The following is a 26207-nucleotide window of genomic DNA, read 5'->3' on the forward strand; positions in this document are numbered from 1 at the left end:
TAAAAATAACTTTAATCTCTTCATTTTATGAATAATATGTATAATTTAAAAAACATTAAAACGTTGCACCCGAAACTCTGTAAATAAATAAGATTTTTGTTTTACTTAAAAGTTTAGTCCTTCAAAAAGTCAGTTTTTATTGGCTAAATAAATTAGACTTGACCACGTTTTCAAGATTCACTTTTTTACAAAAAAAACAACCAAAATGGCTGATAACTAAATGATAACAGAGTTTCGGGTGCGCCGTTTTAATGTCTGCCAAAAAAAATATTTAAAGAAACTAATTTTTAACATAATTCTAAATAGTTTTAATAAACTACCTCTTTTCCAATTTCTTTTTCTTTATTACTAAATTGTTTACCAGGAAATCCCAGACAGATAACAGCATCAACTTTATTAAGTAGGGCTACCTGCATAATGATGAGAAGAAAAAAGTTTTTAATAACAGTGAAATTATATAAAAATGGATGTAAAAGTTTGATGAATGAGAAGAAGTCATTAAACTTAAGTTCAAAAGAACAAACTATTTTTTTCCAAAGACATATTTAACTTCTTTCAAAAGCAGATTTGCATTAATATAATGGTGCTTTCAGTTTTAACAACCATCTTTCAAACTGTTTAAAAATGGTCTAGATCGTTTAAATTATTCTACCCTGTGTGAACGAAAAATTTATAAAAATAATTTAATAATATACTTAATATTGATATTATTTGCGTACTTTTTTTTTTATAGAAAAATTTATAAAAGATCATCAAAAATAATCAGTAATTAAAATCTTTTTTAAACTTTTTCAGTACCCTAGAAACCTTTTTTTTAGTACCCTAAAATATTTAATATTGTTTTCTTTACAATCTTCTATACTGCAATAATCAAATTAATGTGCTTCTTTAGATAGTATCGCAGTGACTCTTTACACTTTCTTTTTAATTGGATCAAGTTTTCAGAAAATGTGAAATATAAATAATAAGAAAAAAGTTGTTTTAAAAAGACATTCAAAAGCAAATTACATGAATAAACAAAGATTTAATCTCAGAAGTCTTGAGACGGAGCAACCTTGTGGTGTATTGTGGTACCCAGAAGCTATTGGAAATGAAGAAGAACAGTGTCCATAAAAGATTCTGCCCATAAACTTATTCTGCAGTTGAAGAGAAAAGATTCAACAATTTGGAAATGCTTTCCAGGTACACCATATAAAATTAATTTATGAAGAAGAACAGTTTGCTGGACTTTTTAAAATACCATTGATGCGCCTTTTTTTGTGTGTTACCATCTAATACACTCAATAATAGAATAAGAACTAAAACCGAAAGTAATTTATTATGAGATATCAAGAGTTTTGTGAGATATCAAAGAGTTTTGTGAGATTTCAAAGAGTTTTGTGAGATATCAAGAGTTTGCTGATTAAAATTCAAAGTTTAAAAATAGTATAAAGACTAATAGGAAGATAGTTGGAAGGATCAAAATGGTCTATGAAGTTTCTAAAAATAGAAATCACAAATGATGCTTTCCGGCAAGCAGAAAAACAAGATTCAGGAAAGCATTTGTTAAATAGTTTCAAAAATACAGAAAAGAGTTCTGGCAAAAAATATTTTATAAAACTGTTACAGCAATGTTGTCAGGATCTCAAGCTGTAAAATAGACAGAGACATGACATGTGATAGTAACTAGAGTGATAAATTGATAGAGTAATTATAGTGATGGAAGTCTGGAATAAAAAAGAAGCTACCTAACAGGGGGTAAAAGACAAAATTTTTTGAGGTGTCAGAAAGGTCATTAGTACTAAAGTAAAACCATCCAATGTGATAAGCATTAAAATCACTTTGAAAAGATATCAACAGCAAAGTAATAAAATAGAGATCAATTTTTATCAAAAATAGAGCATTCTTAGAAAAACAGTAAATAGGCATATAACAGCCACAAATGATCTGTGATAGCAATTTGAGTTGAGAGTTATTTTCATAAGCATATGGACAATTCCACGGCAGAAAATGAAAAAGTAGTCAAACTTTATTCTCTTTTTTGTCAACTTTTAGCAAATAAATATTGATGTAGACACATGAAAGTTTATTTAAAATATACCTTTAGTATTAACATAAATTTATTTAAGTCATTTTTATGCTTTCAAATTTTTCTGTTTTTTTAATTGTCGTATGATAAAAAAAGTATCATTGTAAAATGTTATTTTAACCATAAATTTATTTGCATAATCCGAATGAATTTAGCTTAAAAATGGGGTTAACATGTTCAAATTGATATTGGTCAGATTTTATACTTAATAAAATTTATATATTTCAAGAAAATAACGAAAGAACTTTTGCAATTTTCACGCTAAGTAAGTTAACAAAAACATGATAAAGTTTTGTTTTTTCTAAAATTTAGTTAAAAAACCTAAGTTTTTTATAATATATACAAAAGAATATTAAATGTTACATTTTTATATTTAAAGTTTTGAATAACAATGCTTAGTTAAAACATATTTTTATTTTAAATTTAACTATATGCATTTACTAAAGTTCTGGTTACATAATTATTATTAAGTTAATACTTTTGTTTTAGTAAAACAAATTGTTTGTAAATGCAATTAAGGGGGGTCATTCATAAAAAACGCCACCCTATATTTATCAATTTTTAACCCATTCCTTCAAGTCACAAACAATCACATATACCTGAACCCACTCTACCTCTTAAACTGTGATAGCAGTTTTTATGTTAAAAAAATTTTAAAAGATTTAAATGTAAATTCTTTGCAGCATTTTAAAAATTCAACAAATGAAAATAAGGCAATATGCTTAAACATAAGAAAATTAAGTAAAAATTTCTACAAACTAAAGATTTTCTTATCTAAATGACTTAATAAGCATTAATGAAATTGTTATACTAAAGTAATTTTTTAATTTTGCTCTTGGTCTTGTAGAAAAAAAACTGTTATTGATTTTGATAACTTTCATAAATGTTATAAAAAATTGCACAGGATAAGTGCCACCAGTTTTTTAAATTTGTCTTTGTTAATTACTTTTAATGAATGAGTTCAATACTTTAGCAATTTTTTTTGTTACATTACTCTTACAAGACTAACTCTTCAAAATAAATATAAGAAATAATAATATTTGATCGGTAATGAAAGTTAAACATATAGTATAAAAAAACCAAGTTTAAGTTGTTGTTTTTTTAAGTTTAGTGGTATTTTTAGTAATAAGTTCTTTTTTGGCCAGACTCAAAACTTTTTAGCTTATTTTATTCTTTAGACTAGCAGTTTTCATACAAAATAGCTAAAATTTAATTTACAGTTTAAATAGGCAAATATTTGTTAAGTCGTTATATGTGTGATGTAAGTTAAAAATGGAATTGCCATATGAACTTTAATTTTCATTGCTTGACATGTTTCTCAGTAGAGCAACCTTGGTTGGCATGGTTATTAGAAGATTCATTTATTAGAAAAACTTTTTTTAATTTGAGAAGAATCTATTTTTTAAGAAAATGTTTCTTCAAACTTGATATTTTTATAGGGATATAAACCTTAGCGATCATGATTTCTTTAAACAATAATAATTCAAGATCACTAAATCTCTCCTGATATCCAATCTTCTCAGTTTGGCCGATGCTTTTGTGCTCGCACCCATTTGTGCTTGCTAGCACATCTGCAAATACTTTTGCAAGTGATTTTCTAAGTGATTGCTAAATTTTAAATTGCAACATATCTTTTTTTGTTTATCAAATACTTTGATGAAAAATTGTGATAGCAATTTTATGTATTTACATCATTTAAAATAAATCATTAAAAACCTCCAGCTAATTTAGTTAATTCAGATTCAGATTTGTATGCCTTAGCATCAGCTCTCTTTTCCCATCTAATCAGAAGTATATTTTTCTCAATGCGGCAGTGGTGTAGTGGTTGAGCACTTGCTTCATAAGCGAGAGGTTCCAAGTTCAATTTTCCACCATGTCCCTGGTAGTATCGCGCTTAATTGTTTCTCCACGTTTTTTTTCTCAAGGTTTGTATTTCAGAGTTATAGAGCTGAGAGAGGGTTATAACCACAATTAAGCAGCTTCCTCATCTGTTGTGGCCTTCTCAGCCTTGGGGAGGTGAATTACCATTAAAAGAAAAAAGAAATTTAGCAAATTTATCACAATTTTCATTTAATAAATGCTTTGCTTTACTACATTCATTATCTTTAGTCTGACCAGAAATAGTTACCAGCAATTCATCTGCCTGTTCTGATTGAGTTACTGTTTTTTTTTATTATTTTTAATATTTAAACGTTTTAAAGATATAACAACTTTGTTTGACTTACCGCAATCACTTGACTTGTCAATCATTATTTAGAAAAAGACCATTTTAGGTACTTTTTTAATTTTGTAAACTTTTTTTATTAAAAAAATAAATCTTTTTAAAAACAGCAAAATTGATAAAATTGTGATTGAAATAAATCAAAAATAAATAAAGTTTTAACTTCATAATTGTTACGTTTACTCCTTTAAAGAAGCTTCTTTATAATTTTTAGAAGTTTCTTTTTTCATTAAACTCTCTACTAACGATAAACTAAAAAGATATTTTTTTAAGGTATTTTTAAGATATTTTTATTTAAATAATAAAAATAAATATTTAAATTACAACAGTAAAAGCATGGTACCTAATTATAGTGGTTAAAAGATTTACAGTCATTTAACCACCAAACAAAAAATACAAATTGGCAAATAAAAGTATTACTTTATTTTTAAACTATTTCTTAATTGCTTTAAGATTTCTGAAGTTGTAAGTATTCCACATATACATCATTCAAATCATTTTGTTATTCAACTTAGAATTTGTGTAGAAAAGTATATTGACATTTAAGTTTAACTTTATGTTTTTCCATTTTTTAGTATTTTCATTTTTCCAATGCAAAATAAAAATACGCCATTTGCAAAAATTTAATGAAAATTTATCATTTATTTGTATATAATGTTCTTTATAATTTTATCTATTTAATATCTAATATTTAAAGATATTATTCCCCTTTTAACTTCTAATATTAAAAAGATCTCGACCTCAATACAATGAAATGTTTGTGTCTCTTGATTATATAATAGTAATAATATTAATATAAATAATAATAATAATAATAATAACGAGAATAACAATAGTAATAATAATTATTATTATAAAACAAGGCTGTTTATAAAACATGTTTGTTTTACATGATCAATGTGGAAAAATATTTATTCTAACAAAATCTAAATTTAATAGTAATTAATATAACAAGAATAATAACCTTAAGAGCAATCAAGGAGCCAACACTCCAACCAGCTAAAATAATAGGATGCTCTGGATATTTATGACGACACTATAAAATTAATATTAATCATATTTAAAACATTTTACACAATTTATTTATTTTAAAGATAATATATATACATATATTTAAATATATACATATATATATAAATATATAAATATATATATATATATATATTATATATATATATACATATATATATATATATATATATATATATATATATATATATATATATATATATATGTATATGTATATGTATATATATATATATATATATATATATATATATATATATATATATATATATGTATATATATATATATGTATATATATATATATATATGTATATATATATATATATATGTATATATATATATGTATATATATGTATATATATATATATATATAATATATATATATATATATATATATATATATTATATATATATATATATATATATGCATATATATATATATATATATATATATATATAATAAAAAATAATCTGTCTCATTTAGAGTGTTATTACTTTTGTTTTATAGTGTTTATATTTTTATTTTTTGAGTTATAGCATTTTAACTTTTGTAATTAACTAGATCATAGATATCCTTTATACCTTTTCATAATGAAGGAGGTTCTATCCTATGTGCAAAACACCTACTGCAAGCAATTGTTAGTTGCCACAATTCTGCTCAGAGTACAAGCTCATTTAGAGCAACCGCTAAACCTTAGATAAAATCCATGTTGTGATCTATATACTTTGATATTATCTGCATAAAGTTTTACAGAAGAATTAAGATATTAGTTATGGCTGTTAAATCATTAACATTTTCTAAAAATAATGTTGGTTCTAACACACTATGTTGTGGAACTCTACTAACGATGCAAACTAAGCTTGATAGAGAATTTTTAACTTTAACTTGTTTATACTTATTTTGTATTATAAAAAATCAACAAAGATTTTAAAAAAAAAAGAGAAACGTAAGGAATTAAAAAGCAACTCGCTTCAAAAATGCTGCATGCTAACCACTTTGGCTTATTTTTTAATGAATGTTTTAACACTATTTAATAAACAAAAGACTTTATAAAATAGCAAGTAAATGCTATAAATCAAAATTAAAGAGATGTTGCTGCAATGCAATTTTCAAGTAAAAGTAAAAAATGTAAAACTTGATATATATTTTAACATTACATAATTTGAAGTTATATATGTTAGACATTTGCATACACTATTGTTCATATTTTCTTATAAAAAAAAGTGCTTGCAAATCTTTCTCACCATTAACTCAGGTGTAATGGCTGCCGTGAGTTCTGTGCAAAGGTGCACAAATGAGTAATGACAGCAGCAGGAGCAAGTTCAGTATTAAAATATTATAGGAATATTTATTATAATAAAACCTTGAACATATCAGTCAATTAATAATAATACATTAGAAGGAACAGTCCAGTAAGCACAACATGCATTTAACACATCTAATAAATGTAAATATGCATATTTTAGGCATGTTAAACTTGTCTTGTACTTACTGGAAACAGCCTTGTTTGACATCATACAGCATCTAAAAATTATAAAAAGAGTCTTCCTTTAGAATTTGTTTAATCAGACCTCTTTATTAAAACATCAACACCTGACACTTTTACACCAAACCCAAAAAAAATTTACCAACATTTTATAATCTTAATGCTGCAATCTTTCTAGCAAGTTGTTTGCAAGCAGTAAATCGCTAGCTTTGCATATACAATTTATATTACACAATGTAACTTGTAAATATTTAATAGGCCTTTTAATTAGATAAAGCATTAAATTAGATAAACAACACCTTTTAAACTTTAATAAACAAACAATATGAAGTGAAACTTTTTTAACTATCAAACAAAAATTGTAATCCTCAAGAAAAAAGTAAAAGATTTGCATAATTCTAAGAGAAAATGTCTAATACTCTCCAAATGTCTAACATTATTCTTGTTTAGTAAAAATTACTAATTTAAATTAATTACCAGTAGCACCTTATTTTTTTCTGTCTAAGCCTATAAATAAGTAATAATATATTAAACACAAAATAAACATACACTAGTTATTTTGGAACGAATCACGCTAATACAATGTTCCAAGTAGTGCTTTACAATATAACCATCTGGTGTTTTATAAGCAGGAACATTAATTGATATTGGCTTAGCAAAACTGGATAGCTGATTATACCAAAATCTACTGCGTTTTGATGATTGATGTGGAATATTCGGTCCTGAAGGAATCATTAAAACAAATGGAGTGATCGAAAACATTTCCTAAGAATAAATTTAAAAAGATAAAAAAATTTTAACTTTAAAATTAAAAATTGTTTTGTAGTTATGTTACCCAGTCATTGTTTTTGTTTAGAATTTATTAAATAAAAAATCATTAATATGGTTCAGAAGTATTTTTTAAAGTAATTCATATTATGCAGCAATACAAACGACATGACAAATAAAATTAATGAATTATAAAAAAGCTAATTTTTATTAAAGTAAAAAAAAAACACCCTAACTTTTTTTAAATAAACAAAAATAACTTAAAAATTTATAAACACAAGTATAATTTTTGAAATACTTTGATCAATTCTGGTGTGTTATTCTTCTTTTATAAGCTTTTTTACTTGTGATGTAACAGAGAAAATTTTCCAAACTATTGAATCATTCCTTTCTACTTGTAATGTAACAGAGAAAATTTTCCAAACTATTGAATCATTCCTTTCTACTTGTGATGTAACAGAGAAAATTTTCCAAACTATTGAATCATTCCTTTCTACTTGTGATGTAACAGAGAAAATTTTCCAAACTATTGAATCATTCCTTTCTACTTGTGATGTAACAGAGAAAATTTTCCAAACTATTGAATCATTCCTTTCTACTTGTGATGTAACAGAGAAAATTTTCCAAACTATTGAATCATTCCTTTCTAATCACAGTATTAGAGTTGTATTAGGCAGACATAACTCTTCTTCATTTCCAGTAACTTCTGGGGTACTGCAAGATTCCATCAATGGTCATTTGTTCTTTATCTATATTAACAACCTTCTTAATAATTCCTAAAGTTTCTTTATTAGCTGATGACTCTATACTTAAATTCTATACTCAAACTATATACTCCAGTCTTGACAAACTGGGTTGTTTACTTATAACTGTTGCAATGTTGTTGATACTCCTTTAACGATGATAACAACACTCTTATTGAGCCCTCTATTTATCAATGGATGACAACACTCTTATTGAGTCCTCTATTTACTAATTAATGGCAACACTCTTATTTAGTCCTCTATTTTATGTCTTCTTGGATTCACTAATATGACAACACTCTTATTGAGTCCTCTATTTCTTGATAGATGACAACACTCTTATTAAGTCCCCTATTTATTGATGGATGACAACACTCTTAATGAGTTCTCTATTTACTAATTAATGACAACACTCTTATTGAGTTCTCTATTTTATGTCTTCTTGGATTATTATTTGCTACTAACTCTTATGGAAACTATTAAAACTATAAATACAATTCATTGCAAAGTTAGCATGTGCTAAGGTTGCCTCTGTTTATTGAGATCACTATTTTCTCACTCCTGATTCCACACTTTGCTTTAATCTCAGAATTATTTAATTTCTATTCAGGGCTTAAATTAGGCGTATCGCGATCGTGAATTGTGATTGCTTTTCGCACTTTTGCAATTAGTTTTTTTTTTTAACATTTTCGCAATTATTTTTTTTTTTGTTAATTGTTTTTTCTTTTTTAACTTAACATTTTTAGCCATTCTTTAAAGTAATATTTTGTCTAAATTTTTTATTAGGGGTCATAAAGTACGTCACTCTAAATTTATCTTATGAAAAGAAGTATGAAATTTGCTCTGTTGCGCGGAGATTTTATTCAACATAAAAGGCTTTTAAATTTAAAGTACTTTAAATCTCTGCGTGGAAACCAATATTATTTTTAAGTTATATTTAGTTTGATTTACTGAGTGGATAAAGTACATCAGTAAATTTACCTTTAAACTAAATCAAAACAACCAGTTAATTACTACAGTTACATATAGTTACTCAACTGTTAAATTTACTTCTTATACTCAAAGACTCGCAAAAATTAGCCATATAAATGTTTTTATTTATATTGTATATGTTGCTAACACATAATTTAAGCTTTTAACTAAAAATTATTTCAACAAGAAACCTCGAAAAGAATATAAAAAACGCAATACCATTTTTTTAATATTTTTTTAAAAGTGATATCAAGATCAAACATTTTCTATAAATACGCAAGTTGTTTTTAGGAATTTTATTTAAAAGAAATCTATTTGAACAAAAGAATTTTAGTCTTCCAACGCTCAATAATTATAAACTTAATGCAGCGTCCGTAATACCCAGTATAGCAAGAATCGTCGCTGAAAGTTAAATGTATATCTAGCTACAGTATCAGATTTATAACGTAGTACAAGTGAGAAAGTTTTATTTAAATCTTAAACATTTCGTAAAGTTAATTATATTTTGTTTCTTGAAAATAATTTTAAAAGTAGAAACATTCTAATGCAAACATTAAACCAGTGATTGCAAAAGTTTAAATTAAAATTAATAAATTAATTTACCTCTGTTCAAAGAATTTTTTTCTAAAAAAATAATTTAGGCATATTCTTATACTTAAGAAAGTATAATTCAATTTGTTAAGCCAAATTTTTTTCTTTTACTTTTTATTGCAAAACAATTTGAATCAAAAAATTGAATGAAAATATCCACAAACCATTTGAAAAACTTAATTATGCTTAAATTGTTAATGGTATGCTCGATCAAGAAACAATAAATTATAAAAACATGGTATCTAAAGTTTTTTTGCTTTGATCTTACTCGCTTGGCCTATTATAGAGTATGGTCTATAGGCACGTTTTTTAGGATTATGTTTTAATTTATTAATTAGAACAATTCTATTTATTACTTTGTTTTACTTTAAACTCGTTTTATGTTATTAAGGTTATAAACTGTATATATCAGCAATAAAACAGCATAACGAAATTGTTTTACATTAACACAAGCTCTTTATATTTTTTAAACAATTCATTTTTGTTGTTTTATAGCTTTCTTACAATAACAATTAAAAACTTTTTAAAAATAACGCGTGTTTTATCGTCGACATGAACGTAAATAGTTTTCTATGAATATTTATAAATAAAATTAACGCAAATATTACAATATTTAAACTAGTGGTTTAAATATTGTATTTTTAGCGCTTTTACTCTTTTTAACTTTTTTTATTTTTAAGTATAGTATGTTAAGTAAAAACAATTACTAAAAGTAATATCTTAATAGTACTAAATATGTTACTTGCTCATTACACTATAGCTGCCGTAAATTATAAAATTAACTTACGTTATTTTAAACTCCGCCAAACAAGATAATTATAAGATAATATTTAATCATGAGAGATGATATGTTAAAAAAATAACAATTACAAACTAATGTACAAAAGATACAGTTTTATACTAAAGAATCTCCCCCCCACCCCTCTCATTACCGCAAAGCAGATATTTTCTGAATTCATGGGTTGTGAATTGTGATAAGTAGTGGTTCGTATATTGAATCTTTCCACTCAATTAGATTGGTCAATTTATCAGCATCAGTATTCATGAATGGGGTTTCGCGATTTTTTACTGAAACTCTCCTAACTGAGTTTTATCATCTCCTTCCTTTCTAATCTCTAGCATCTTTTTTACTCCTAACTTTCATTCCACTTCATCTTCAGAACACAAAAAAGTCTGAATAATGCATTCACTAATTGCAACCATGCAGATCTCCTTACAGTTTTCAATCTATTGCAACAACTTCTTGTTTGTTTTTTTATATTCCAACTAAATTCCTTGTGCAAAAACATAAGCGAGTAGGATATATAAGAGCACAAGAAATCAGTAGGGGTTTTATGACCACAAACAATGCAAAATATAACTTAGTTGAATTTACAAAATTTTAAATAAAATTTATTAACTATTAATTGTTAATTATATGTAATTTTAATAAAGAAATCTGTATTATATAATATATATCATAAATGTATTATCATATAATATACTGTTTGTTATAACAAAAGTGTTGACTTATTATTAGTTTTAAAAAAGAAAGCGCACCCTATGATAACATTCACTGTCTAAATTATGAAAAAATCAATTTTTCTAACGCAAAAAGCTCTTCACAAAAGCTCCCATTATGTGTTTATTTTTTTGACTTTTTAACAAAATATTACCTTTTCATGAAGTTCAACATAGTTTGTAATGAGTTTATCAAATAATTGAAAATTTTTTTTTTAGTTTATAATTTTTTCTCTTTAAATATTCATATTTGAGTCATTTTTTCATTGAAAACTAAGCGTTCCCTTGAACAAGACATTTTATTTTTATTTATTTTTTCAGATTCAGATTCCCTATAAAATTCCCCGCAAAAATGAACTCCCCTCACTTTTAAAGTTTGATAAAAACAGGAAAAAAAACAAAACACTTTACAGTAACATTCTTTGTCTAAAATATGAAAAAAGTGCCTGATTTTTGTAAAAATACCCTTCACAAAAACTCCTTTTCTGTATTTATTTTTATGACTTCTTGAACCAAATAATCAATATTCTTAAAATTCAACATAACAATTATTGAGTTAATCAAAAATTTTATAAATTTTTTTTTTTTTAATTATTGTTTTGCCCTGTTAATTAGTCACATTTTATTCATTTTTCCATTCAAAACAACGCTGACCCACCCAGCAAGACATTTTTTTAAATTTTTTTTTGCAGATTCGGAATCTCCATAAAATTCTTCACCAAAGGTAACCTTGCCATTTTTGAAATTAAAAAAAAAACTCGACACACCCTATTACGCAAAGGCCTATATAGTCTTATTTATAAATTATAAGTCTATATAAATTATTTAATTAGTTTTTTTTAAACAATATTAGCTGTAAATAATTGGATGGTGTGGAATAGCTTCTCTGTACTGAAGTTATACATGTAATCTTACATCTTTTTAATAATTTTCACATTTACCAACTGCATAACAGAGATTCTAGAAATACCTTTCTGTTAGAAGTATTTGTTTAGCAGAATAAATTAAATATATTTCTTTTTATTTTGGAATACATTATTTGGTTAAAATGATTTTGACTTGTTTATTTAATAAAGCTCACAGTTAAAATAAGTCTCAAAGAACCAAATTTTTGATATAAATCTAACTTATGTCAAATAAAAATAAGTACAAAAACTATTAGTTAATAAGTAAAAAAACTACTATATCTTTGAGTATTAATTTTTTTTTCCCGTAGGAATTCGTTTTATCGATTATCTAATCCCAAGAATTAGAAAAACAATTTAAGAGACAAAAATAAAGGGTGAATTACCTCTAATAAACACTCCGATAAAGAATTCAAATTTAGAAAATGATCAACCACAAAGTAAAAAATTTGCTAAGAAAATGTTCAAATGTAGCCACAAAACCATTTGTGGAATATGGGTGAATGAAAAGAAGTCTATTTTATGTTATAACCATACAAAAAACTCCTGTATAGTGACTTGCAACTCTTCTGAAAGTGAAAATTACAATTCACTCCTTACAAGTTATGAATTTAAATGGTTGGACTCAAATACCTAATGATGTAAAGCATTTAACAATTGTATGTTTCAAAAGTTCTTGACTCATTACTTTATCGAAAGACATGAGTAAAATCCACATTAGATCCATAGGAGTTGGTATCAATCAAGTAGTGTACTTCAACAAGTGTTTAAGCAAGTAGTTAGTCCCATTCTATAACATAGAATGTCTCACAAGCTGTGAGTATGTATTTTGGACTGATTAATCACATAATGCTAAATCAGTCCCTGATTGTCAAAAGATACAATTAAAAAATATATGATCCAGCAAACATGTCAGAACCTTGTCTAATTGAGAAATTTTGGAAAATTCTTAAACAAAAAGAGTACATGGATGGTTAGACTGCTAATAATAATAATTGTCTAGATCCTAGGATTAGGTATTGCCAGAGAACTTGTAGCTGTTGTAATGTGCAATGATTTAGATTATTAGATTAATTTTTTCATTTTTTTTTTTAATTTTGCATTCATTTTTTTTATTATAAGAGAACAATATTTGTTGAAAAATGTTTCATTAGTTTTGTAGCACAATAAATTGCATAAGTACTTCTGAACATCTATCAACTTAACTTCTTTTTCAAACCAAGAAAATCATTATTATTTTGAAAAATTGACATTGTAGGTCACTAGCAATTGAATATGATAAATTTTATAAAAGCTGAAATTATTAAAATCACCATATTTATCTTTGTGGATAAACCAACTGAAGGCTCCCAACTCTTTTTGAGTTTTGCAGACAAATTGGGTAGGCCAGCAGAACGCTCTTTTTCAGTAGCAGTTTTATCTTCTAATAAGGTTCTTTCAATTAACTCTGGTTCCTAAGCAATAAAAATACAAAAAAAAAAAGTGAGTGTAAATAAAATAAAAAATGATGATAAGGATGATGATGATGATGATGATGATGATGATGATGATGATGATGATGATGATGATGATGATGATGATGATGATGATGATGATGATGATGATGATGATGATGATGATGATGATGAATTGATTTTATAAACCTTTTTTTTTTAATTTAAAATTTTTATTATTAACAATATTTACCTTTCTTCTTAATGACTGCAGTATCTCTAGGTAACAAAGAAATAAAGATGATCCTAAACCATCCAACAGAACTCCATGAAGCCAAGCAATATGCTTTGGGTTCTAATTTAAAAAAATATTAATAAAGTAATAAAAAATACTAAATAATTTTTAAATTTATAGTAATAAAATACTATAAATTTAAAAAAATTTTAAAAACAGGTTATGCATAAAGTATTCTTACCACAAAGTAATGGGAAACATGGTAATGAAATAAAAAGTAATGGGCTTTGATAGCAATAAATAATTTTTATATAAAATTTTCTGAGTAGAGAATGCGGCTGGTGTAATGTTCTTAACTTTTATCAGCTTGAAGTAATAAGTAAAGTAGTCCAACAAATCAATATCGATTAGAGCAGATAAAACATATAATTGTGAAAATATCGAGTAGAGCAGATAAAACATATAATTGTAAAAATGTATTTATCATTTTGAATTATTTTACTTTTTTATACTGTTTTACCATTTTTCGTTAACTATTTTTTTATTTAGGGGAGAGTGGGGCAATTTTTTTAACACACCTTTTTTTAGGCGATTAGTTTAGAATTATTCATAGAATAAATAGTTACCTACAAAATTAAATTTATAAATTACCAAAATATAACATGTTAAACTTGTGAGGCTATACAAAGAAAAATTAGAAATTTGTATCAAGATACCCTACTCATGAAGTACCTTGATACACATGATGAGCATCATTAAAAAAATAAGTAAAGAAGGCAGATTTTTACTTAAAAGATAAACAAATTAATAATTATAACCCAAATATTGTATCCAATGGTCTAAATTACATTTCAGAATACCAGATAATATATTGCTATAAATGTCATTCTTAAGCGTCAATAAATAACTTTGGAGTACTATTCTACAGTTTTAGAGCCCCCTAATGCTGTATTAAGTTACCCCATACTTGCTATTAGAAAACAATTGCTTTATTTTTAGTATCAATTTTTTCAATGATTTTGTTTAATGAAGTAAAGACCCTATGGATTGTAGTTTACAAAATAATGTTTATTAGCAATAGACACATTGCTAATAAACATTATTTTGTAAACTACAATATTAGCAATAGACACATTAATTTCAAACCATAAAAATGCATTAAAACAATTAAAAGGGTCAGTTCACAGTTTACTATATTTTCATTGCAAGTTTATTATATTTCAACCAAATTATTTTTAATTTTTAACCAATAAATTTTCAACCAATTTGAGGGAACATTTGTGGGACACTCTAATTTTCCTGACTTTTACATCTTCTTATCTGCATTATGCACATAGGTAAAAACTACTCTCAGACTTACAAGTGCAACGGTTTGAAATTATAGCCTTAAGAAAACAATGGAGAGGCAGACTGAGATTATGAATGATAAAAACAGACTGTTTTAAGGAATTATAATTTTTTTCGAAATATCAACAAGCATCTAATTTTATTTGAGAACTATATTAAACAGTTATGTCATTCAAATAGTGGTTTTTATTAATTTGTACCATATTAGAAAATAAATATGACCTCCTCAACTTTGATAAAAATCTGAAAAAAGCTAAAAAGTCTTAGCTAACTGTAGTATTTTTCTAAATTTAAATATTTCTAAAAATATGTCTATTCACTTAAAAAGTCTTATTTTTAGCTATTTTGAGATCTTCAGCTCATAAATTTTTGAACATATTGTATTGATCTAAGATTAACAGGGAATAAGACCATTAGCCCCAATTACCTTAAAATTCAAACACTTTTAACTTGTTATGTTCACAAAAAAAAAGATTACCCCAAATGGTCTTATTTTCTTAATCTAAATATGAATTATCAGTAAAAATGATTATTAGTCAACATTCTTTCTATAATCTAAAAACCTATGAAAATGTTGGTTGTCTTGAAAAACTTGTGTCAAAAAAATAACTTGAATACTAAAAGGGTCATTAATTCATAAACACTTTATATACCTAGAGAAAGTTCAACTGCTACATTCATAAACTTAATATATACTTAAAGAAAGTTCAACTGCTACATTTGTAAACTTCATATATACTTAAAGAAAGTTCAACTGCTACATTCATAAACTTAATATATACTTAAAGAAAGTTCAACAGCTACATTCATAAACTTAATATATACTTAAAGAAAGTTCAACTGCTACATTCATAAACTTAATATATACTTAAAGAAAGTTCAACTGCTACATTCATAAACTTAATATATACTTAAAGAAAGTTCAACTGCTACATTCATAAACTTAATATATACTTAAAGAAAGTTCAACTGCTACATTCATAAACTTAATATATACTTAAAGAAAGTTCAACTGCTACATTCATAAACTTTTTATATACTTAAAGAAAGTTTAACTGCTACATTCTTTCAAATACTATTGCCTACAGACTATGTATGTTCTTCACGCAATAAATAATTTTTGAAACAATACTTTAATAAACAAAATTTTTTTAATGTGAAATGAACACAATTTAGTTAAAACTAAATCGTATTTCATGAAAAGTTTTAACCTAAAGCACAGTGGTGTAAATATATATAAAAGTACAAGTGCTTCTTTAAGAAGCACTTGTACAACTCTACGAATATAAGTTCTATTTTTATCTATATAAAAATCTTATATAGATAAAAATAAAACTTGTAAGTTATTTATGCAATCCTTCGATTAAATATTTAATAAATTTATAATTACTCAATTATTGCAAAATTGCTGCCATCTATTGTGATGTCATTGTGAATTCAATCCCATCTATTGTAATTTCAATGCTAATTTGATCCTATCTATTGTATTTCATTGTGAATTGGCTCCCATCTATATTTAACAGTATTATGATATTGGTTGATTACTTTAAGAGCATGTTACATTTGCATAACACAATATTTTATATTAAAAATCAATAATATGCTTTTTGAACTGCATGCAATGATTTTTAAAAAAAGTGTATAATGAAGTGTAGATGCCTTTTTTTTATATATTTAGGCTACTTTAAAAGTATTTTTATTTGCTGTATAACCTTTGAACTGGTTTTATTTTTTTATTTTTAAGATAATTGGTTTGTTATTTACAGCAATGAAATTTGTTACTTGAAACAAAATTTTGATGAAAATACAAACTTATATCAACTAAATGTGCAATCTATTCACACCTTTTATCTGCCAGTATCTTTAACAATAAGTTCACTGTTTATGCAGGAATTAAATTCAATTTTTAAATTATTTTCTTTAAAATGTTTCTGTAAAAATTTATATAAGCTTTTATATAGTCAATTTCCCTATATTTTCATTCAAAAGAAACTATTATTCTAATAAAAAACATAGAGAAAAAACATTATATTAAAAAGGGTATTTAAAAGAGAAAAAAAAAATTCTATATTTTTAATTCACCAATTGAAAATTGAAAACTCATATCAATAATACTATCATATAATAATAGTAGTACTAATATTAAAATCCTATTTGAAATTTGTGTGAAGTTTGTAGTATAATATGTGCAGTATAATATATAATATAGTTTTATTACCAAATTATGAAACTTTTAATTAAAATAAAAAATTTAAATAAATTTCACTTACCCAAAAAACATGACTAAATGATTTGTGAACTCTCTTTGTTGCTTTATCTAATGCCAGTCTTCTCAAAACAGGTTCATTTGCATGCTTTAATGAACAAATTTATGCTTATTTAAGTGAACAAATATATATATATATATATATATATATATATATATATATATATATATATATATATATATATATATATATATATTTATATATATATATATATATATATATATATATATATATATATATATATATATATATATATATATATATATATATATATACTTATTATGTATAAATAAATAAATATATATAAAATAAATTTATATAAATATAAATAAAAATATATATAAATGTAATTTTGTTGTGTGCATATATTCAGCAAGAGTGCTCGATGAATGATATCAGAGTTATATACAATAATGTAACTGATTTTTTGACAAGATTAAATAAAAATAAATACAAAATTTTTACTACTAAAAGTTTTATGCGTTTTGCAATCATCAGGTAAAAGATACATTGTTTTGCATAATATCATGCAAAGGTTCGCAAAGATTATTAAATAAAAAAAGCAGAAATAATATAGAAATAATAATAGCGCCATCATGAAAACAAGTTCTTGCTTGACAACCACAAGCCCAAAGATTAAAAAACCAAACCGCTTGCAAATAGTAACAGTTTTATAATTGTTAACACCATGATGTTTATTAAAAGTATATTTTTTTAACGAAAAAAACAATGTATTTTTCACCTAATGATTGCAAAGCGCATAAAACTTTTAGCAGAAAAAATTATGTAGATAATTTTATTTAATCTGGTCAAAAATCAATTTTATATATATATATATATATATATATATATATATATATATATATATATATATATATATATATATATATATATATATATATATATATATATATATATATATATATATATATAAATTTGGAGGAAATATGGATTGAATTTGATAAAAGAACTTAAAAAACATTTTAATTTCTTTAAAATTCTTTTTAATAAAAAATTTATAACTTTAAATGCAAATTTTAAAAACCAAACTTAATATAACAAGATTTTCATATATAATGTAATAACATGATATATAATGTATTAAATGAATTTAACATAAATAGAAATATATTTATCTTGTTTTTAAAGCTCTAAAGTTCATTTTAGAATACCTTCTATTAAGTCAACTTAGCAAGCTGATAATAACTAAGTATATATATATAGAATACCTTCTCATAAGTTAACTTGGCAAGCTGATAATTATTGATGGTTTTATAGATGCAGTCAAACAACTCGGTCTGCTCACGGCATGTGCAATTTCTGTGTGTAAAATTTATAAACAAAAGTATACATTTCCTAATACGAGTTATAAATGTTATCATGGTTGATTTAACTGTCACCATGATAAATAATACATAAGTTTAGTTGTGGTAAAACTATCCCAGTTTTTAGTATTCTACTTTATAGCAATAAAAATATAAAAAACTAAATTAATATGAAGGATACCTCACAATCTTTTTGTCTTCGTCTTTATTTATATCTTTCCATAAAGAATTTAAATAAACATCTACTTCATCCATAACAACTCTAGCTTTGCTGATGTCATATCTAAAAAAGATTAATTTCATATATTATTGAAGTCCACAAGATTTTAGAGAATTTAATATGATAACCAAAGGGACACAAAAATACAATACCACTGCTCTTGATAAAATATTGTGTTTCGAACAATTATATTTGCTTTGCAAAACTTGAAAAAATTTAAGTTTTATTAATGTTTTGACAATCAGAAAACATTAAATATGAATTTACTTTAAACAAATTCAATTCAATACTTAAAAAAATATTGATCATTAAATCAAGAAATATTAAAAAACAATAAATGAGAAACTTAATTTTCAAAACAAGATACAATAAGAACGAGTTAAAAAAAGGGTGGTCCAGTACCACATCGTAAAAATTCAAAGTGTTTCCTAACCAATCTCTAGAAACCTTACTTAGTTATACTACATACAAAATCAACTTTATGAGTAAATAGGATTTCAACATTAAAAAATTGTGCAAGTTAAACTTTTGTTTGTTAAATTGATTAGTGTTTAATACATTGCCATTAATTTATCAATATATTGAAACCTTAAAACGGTTGTTGTTGTTTTAAAATAAAATAAACATTGAACAATTCACAAAGAATACTATAACAACATTTTGATTTATACTTTTTTTTTTTCTGCAGTTAGTACATAGTGAAAGCTACAACAAGAAACTCTACTAATATTTTGCTAGTTGGCAAGGCCACCAACCAATTAACTTCAGCAAGACTTGCTACCAACGGTGATGACATCTACTATCTTATTTTTTACTACTTTAAAGAACAATTTACTGTGAAGGACAGTATAAACTGCTCAGTTAAAGATACTAATATGATTTGGACCAAAGTGAAATTCTGACTTGAAGTTTTTGAAGAGAATTGATTCTAGTGAAAGGAAACTGAGTAAGTAATTTTGTTAATTTTGCTACAAATAAAATAAAAGGCTGTACTTTAGAAAGACAAAAAATACAATAACATTTGTACAAATTTCAATTTGATACATCATTCCATTCAGTAAATATAGATATTTAATGTCAAAAAATCTAAAAATGTTGAATAGACATAGATCAGCTAAATTGAAATCTGAATATCTCAAGAATGCTGATTGATAAGATTGATTGAACCCTGAGAATTTTAATCAAAGTTTATAGCAGGGATGCAGAGTTCCAAAAGGACTCCGGCTTTATATCTCTACTTTTTCCAAGTCTGTAGTGTCCAGAAGCTCTAAACATGTTTGTTGACTTGATCTGCGACAAGAAAAAAATTCATGAGATTTAAAGATTTGAAACTTATTGTTTTTAAGCCCGGAGTCCTGGAGTCCCGGAGTCCTTGCCATTATACTTAAGGACTCCGGGCTCAAAAAATAATTGTTCCTCTAACCTAAAAGTCTTAACTTTTTTCCTATTAGTAGTCCATAAACTTATTTATATTTTTAGAGCTCCTGGATACCAAAAACTAGGATAAAGTAATCTTTTTGTGACTTTCAAATCCGGATTCCTTTTTGGGACTCTGCATCCCTGGTTTAAAGTTTAAAAATAATCACGAGCTCTTTAACATTTGCGTGGAAAATAATAAATCAAACAGTCAATACAACCGGTTAAATGTTTTTTTATACATTCAAAATTTTTACTTTTTTTTAATTATCTTAGTAATAGCTATTCATGACTGAACTTATATATATATATATATATATATATATATATATATATATATATATATATATATATATATATATATATATATATATATATATATATATATATACAGGCCTTCCCAGGAGAGGCGTGCGGTCGGTCGCTTTGAGTGACCACGCATATATATATATATTTTTTTTGAGAGTTTGGCCACGGTTTTTTAGCATATATTAATGACGCATTTTTAAAAAGGCGCTGAAAAAACCTAACTAAATTGTCGTATTATTTTATTATTTTTATTCATAATTTATTCTTATTATTAATATAAAAATATGAACATAAAAATGAAATATACATATTTATACTTATTTATAAAAATTTTTTTTTTCTTATTACAATTTTTTTTTTTATGTCTAGTAAACATTAAAAAAAAAATTTATTTATTTATATTTATTTATATTATAATTATTTATAATATATTTTTAGGTGTTGATTTTTTCAGCAACGATATTTGAGACAAGTCAAAAAAATAAACAGAAAATGTGACCGAAAACTTTTTTAATCAATTTTGAAAAATATGCTCTGCCGACGCGGGATGCGAACCCGGGTCTCCGCGGCGCTTTGAAATGTCTTAACCGAATGAGCTAAACATTCATATACTTATCAAGAACCTTGTAGATAATAATTCTTCTAGAACTTAGAAGTTATTTTTTGTAAAAAGACATACTTATGCGAAAAAATGTAAAATTCAAAAAAAAAAAATGTAAAATAAAAAAATAAAAATTTGTTATAAGAAAAAAAAATTCAAAAAAAATATATTTATATATATTATTTTTATGTTATTATTTCCTTATTAATGAAAAGAATAAATTATTTAAAAAATTACAAAATAATACAACGAATTTAATTTGATTTTTTCAGCGTCTTTTTAAAAATGCGTTATTTTTAATATATGCTAAAAAAGCGTGGCCGAGTTATCCACAAAAAAAAAAATATCCGTGTTCACTCAAGGCGTGCAACCGCACGCCTCTCCTGGGAAGGCCTGATATATATATATATATATATATATATATATATATATATATATATATATATATATATATATATATATATATATATATATATATATATAAATAACTTTATGCTTAGAAATTAACAAATTTGTATTTTTTTAAAAACAATAATTTTAAATAAAATCAATTTTTTAAATGGAAACGCAAATAACTAACATTCATATTACCAGCTGTTGGTAAAAGTTGAAAAAAAATCTCGTGCGCACAGTTTTTATTCACTTAAAATAAATCTCGCTCCCACAGTTTTTATTCACTTAAAATAAATCTCGCTCGCACAGTTTTTGTTCACTTAAAATAAATCTCGCGCGCACAGTTTTTATTCACTTAAAAAAGAAGTTTGATAACATCCAAATAATTTAATTCTAAATTATCTTTTTTAATATCAAAACAATTTTTATAAAGTATCTAAAAAATTTAAACTGAATTATAAAAGAAATCATCTTGAGAAATGCTACTATAACTACTTATGTTATATTAAACAAAGTTTTAAACTTGATTCTCCAATAAATAGAAGAAAAAAAAGTACAAACGCATTATTGATCATTTAAAACTTATTTAAAAATAATTTATTCATTCCAATGATTTTGCAAATGGCAGGAAAAGCTATGAGAAAAATAAATGAAAAGATTGACATTAAATACTTCAAGTTAAATATTATCAGTATTATAACATTAAATTTAAAAAAAAAAAAAAAGTACAGTTAGAGGAAAATATGTTTTTAGTTATATGCATTTATTTCAAATAATAAAATAAGAACTTAAATCTTTGATGTCGACAATTGTTTAAAAAAAATAATTTCATATTTTATATTTCTGCTCATTAAAGTATTTTAAACAATTTAATGAGCAGATATAATTACTTAACAATAATGTTATTAACTCTAGGGCGCAGTTATTATTGTTTTATGAAACACTAATAAAAAAATTACTAATGCTACATAAAACCAGATTTTAATAAATATCTATATATTTTCTAAAAATTCTATTGTAGAAAAAAAAAGTGCAAATATGCAATTAGTAATTTTAAACTTATCTATAAATTTTTCATTCATTTATTGCAATTTGCAGCAAAAACATATGAAAAAATAAGATTTAAAAAAAAAAAAAAAAAAGTGACTAAGTACAGTTTAAAAAAATGTTTTTAGTTAAGTACAGCATTATTATATATTAGTAAATTATTATTAAAATAATTTTTACCACCATTAATATGAAAGTAATCTAAATTAAGCAAAAAAAATTAATAGATCGAGGCAAAAAAATTATTAGATTGAGTTTATTTCATATATAATATTTGTCAGCAAAGCAAATAAAAGTAGCATATTGTAAACAATAAAACTATTTTAAACTCATTTTCAAAATTTAAATGCTTTTATGAAATTTTAGAATATGCATTTTCCAAATTACCCTCTGATTGTAGTCAAACATTGTTTTTCAAAACTCTGATTTTTTTTTTCAACCGCTCAACCAGGGACCAGCAAAAATTCATATGGGGAGGTTAAACTAGCAATTTTAGTCATTTTGGGCAGTTGTTGACCATTGACTGGCTGTTATTTTCACATTGTTAACATATGAATACTAAAAAAAACTAGAAACTTATAACTGAATAAAATCTTCATGAGAAAAAATTTCATCTATTTATATAAACATTTTCCTCTAATTCTGAATCATTTACTTAAAAACTATGTGTAATGTTACTTTTTTTTTTATTGTTATGAAAAGCCTGTTTACACCCATTTAAAATCAGTGTAAAAAATAGTACATAACACTTTATGTCTTTTTTATAAAGATCCTTTTTCTTTAAAAAAGCTTCACGACTTGATTCTTGAATCCCTTCCTGAGAATTTAAATTTATTTGGCAATTTGCTGTACAACTTTATCCCATTGCAAAAGTTAGACTTTTGTCCACTTTTCTTGTTCTGTTTTTTTAAGTTATAATTACTTTATGTTAAATCTTTGTGTACTTCATTGTTTTTTATACAAAATCCTTGGAAGACACTCATTTTCTGTATTGAGTCGTATTGTGTATAAATGTAAATACTTTTATTTGAATACTTTCTTTTGCAGATAGCAGTTAAATCTATGTAAAAACATAAATTTGGATCTAAAAGGTACTGTTCACTGGTTAAATGCTAACCTAATATGTCCAATATGCAAAAAAAACTGAACTAATATTTTTTTCATCTTCGAGAATACTTATAATTAAATATAATTATAAGTAAATTAATTATAAGTAAATTAATTATAAGTATTTATAACTAAATACTTATAATTAATTTACTCATTATTATATTATTTTATATTACTATTATTTTTATATATATATTCTTTTTTATTAATCAATTATTTTTACTACAATCAATAGAATTATGATTTTAAACTGGTTAAATGCTAACCTAATATGTCCAATATGCAAAAAAAACTGAACTAATCTTTTTTTCATCTTCGAGAATACTTATAATTAAATATAATTATAAGTAAATTAATTATAAGTAAATTAATTATAAGTATTTATAACTAAATACTTATAATTAATTTACTCATTATTATATTATTTTATATTACTATTATTTTTATATATATATTCTTTTTTATTAATCAATTATTTTTACTACAATCAATAGAATTATGATTTTTTTTTTTATCATTATTATTATTGTTATTATTGTTATTGCTATTATTATTATTATTATTATTATTATTATTATTATTATTATTATTATTATCATTATTATTGTTATTATTATTATTATCATTATTATAAGTAAACAACAAGTAAAAAAAGATCATTAATTACTGGTTCTAAAAGGTGAAAAACACAACATCAATTCTAAATTGTAACACAGTTATAATCTAGTATTCGTTTTTAACCTGTTAAACAGGTTAAAAAAGATATTAATAAATGATTATAAATTAAAACGTTAGGCAAATAACGAAACATATGAAAACAACAGATTCACTTTCTTTTAAATGTAAATTTTTTTTTAAAGGTTTTATTTTTTGATTTTTTCATTGTTCTTTAATTACTTTACAAAGTAAATTAAATCTGCAGATTTTTTTTAATAATGTTCTTTTTTTTTGAATAGCTATAATAAAAAAAATTGCATTATCTGAAATTCCTAAAAAATCATCAAAAAATTTTATACCTAATTTAACTTTTGTTTATAATAACTGTCGCCAATAGAGACTGGCTTAATTAGAAAATAAATAAGTTATATTTTCTATTTATAAAGAAGTAAGAATGTGTTACTTTTTTTATAACCACAAGTTAACAATGTTGTTAATTAGAGGTGATAAAGGGTAAGAATAAAATACTATCAAAAGATGAATATAATAAGTTAAAAAGAAAAATTGACATTAATAATAAGCTTAAGAAATTAAAAAACTGACCTAACTGTTGAAATTGCAGAAGGATAATAATCTTTTTCAATATCAATTTCATCCTCTCCGTCATCATCATTCCAAATGGTTGTTGAAACTTTCAAAACTGAGTAAGGGGGTATACTGATATTCTTACTGTCGTATTTTTCTTCATTTATTTGAAAAAGAGACTGATAAGGATGTGAATAAGAGTGTTCTTTAAATATTACCTTTAATAACACATTACGTTGTTCTTTTGATAGAAGCTCTTTACTGAGAGCCTCTGGTTTTAGTTGAAGTACCGATTCTTTTGAAGTTACAGTAACTGAATTACATTCCATGACACATGAATATTATTACTTTATTTAGTTATTAACACAGTTTATTTTCTCTAAATTCAAATTATAGCAATATTATTACTATAATTTTAATTTATTAGTAAAGCATTACAAGTTTTTACTACTAAACTAAGTAATCGGTTTATCAACATTAAAAAAAGTAATAACAAAATATTGTAATCATGTATTAACAAAGCGGTAAAATGCGAATGCGATCAGGAGGGGGAGATGGAGCAAGAAGGAAGATGAAGCTTTGGATTATCTAAAAAGCTTACCTGAGGATTCAAAAAGATATCAAGCGGGCTATAGGTAACTACATCTTGCTTCTTTTGAAACAAATGAAGCATTTTTTGAGTTTTTAATTTTAAACTCAAGAAGAAGAAGAAGAAAATTAAGAAGAAGAAGAAGTAAAAAAAAAACAACAGGAAAAGAAGAAAAAGAAGAAGCAGGAGAAGAAAAAAAAAGAAGCAAAAAGAGATAAAGATTAAGAAGCAGACGAAGAAGAAAAAGAAGAAAAAGAAAAAGAAGAAAAAGAAGAAAAAAGAAAAAGGAGATATAAAAAAGAAAAAACGAAGAAGAAAAAAACAACGTGATGATGAGACTTACCTGTCAAAATCATGCCCGTGCAAAATCATAGACGACGTTGAACTTAAAA

At 24.3% G+C, this 26207-nt stretch overlaps 1 protein-coding gene across 1 annotated transcript in view; it reads right to left on the reverse strand.

Annotated features, from left to right (window-relative positions):
• The window catches only part of LOC101236109 (uncharacterized), a 39313-nt gene extending 13544 nt beyond the window's left edge, over positions 1 to 25769 (reverse strand). Inside the window, exons 1-9 of the mRNA XM_065793104.1 lie at positions 25245 to 25769; positions 19070 to 19171; positions 18793 to 18883; positions 17567 to 17650; positions 13968 to 14069; positions 13595 to 13735; positions 7352 to 7567; positions 5254 to 5325; positions 321 to 410 (exon numbers count right to left, since the gene is read on the reverse strand). Coding sequence (XP_065649176.1) covers positions 321 to 410; positions 5254 to 5325; positions 7352 to 7567; positions 13595 to 13735; positions 13968 to 14069; positions 17567 to 17650; positions 18793 to 18883; positions 19070 to 19171; positions 25245 to 25555 — 1209 coding nt within the window. The 5' untranslated portion in view covers positions 25556 to 25769. The remainder of the gene's footprint in view (positions 1 to 320; positions 411 to 5253; positions 5326 to 7351; positions 7568 to 13594; positions 13736 to 13967; positions 14070 to 17566; positions 17651 to 18792; positions 18884 to 19069; positions 19172 to 25244) is intronic.
• Positions 25770 to 26207: the final 438 nt, after the last annotated feature.

The sequence above is a fragment of the Hydra vulgaris genome, chromosome 03 (assembly GCF_038396675.1).
Source record: "Hydra vulgaris chromosome 03, alternate assembly HydraT2T_AEP".
Lineage (NCBI taxonomy): Eukaryota > Metazoa > Cnidaria > Hydrozoa > Anthoathecata > Hydridae > Hydra > Hydra vulgaris.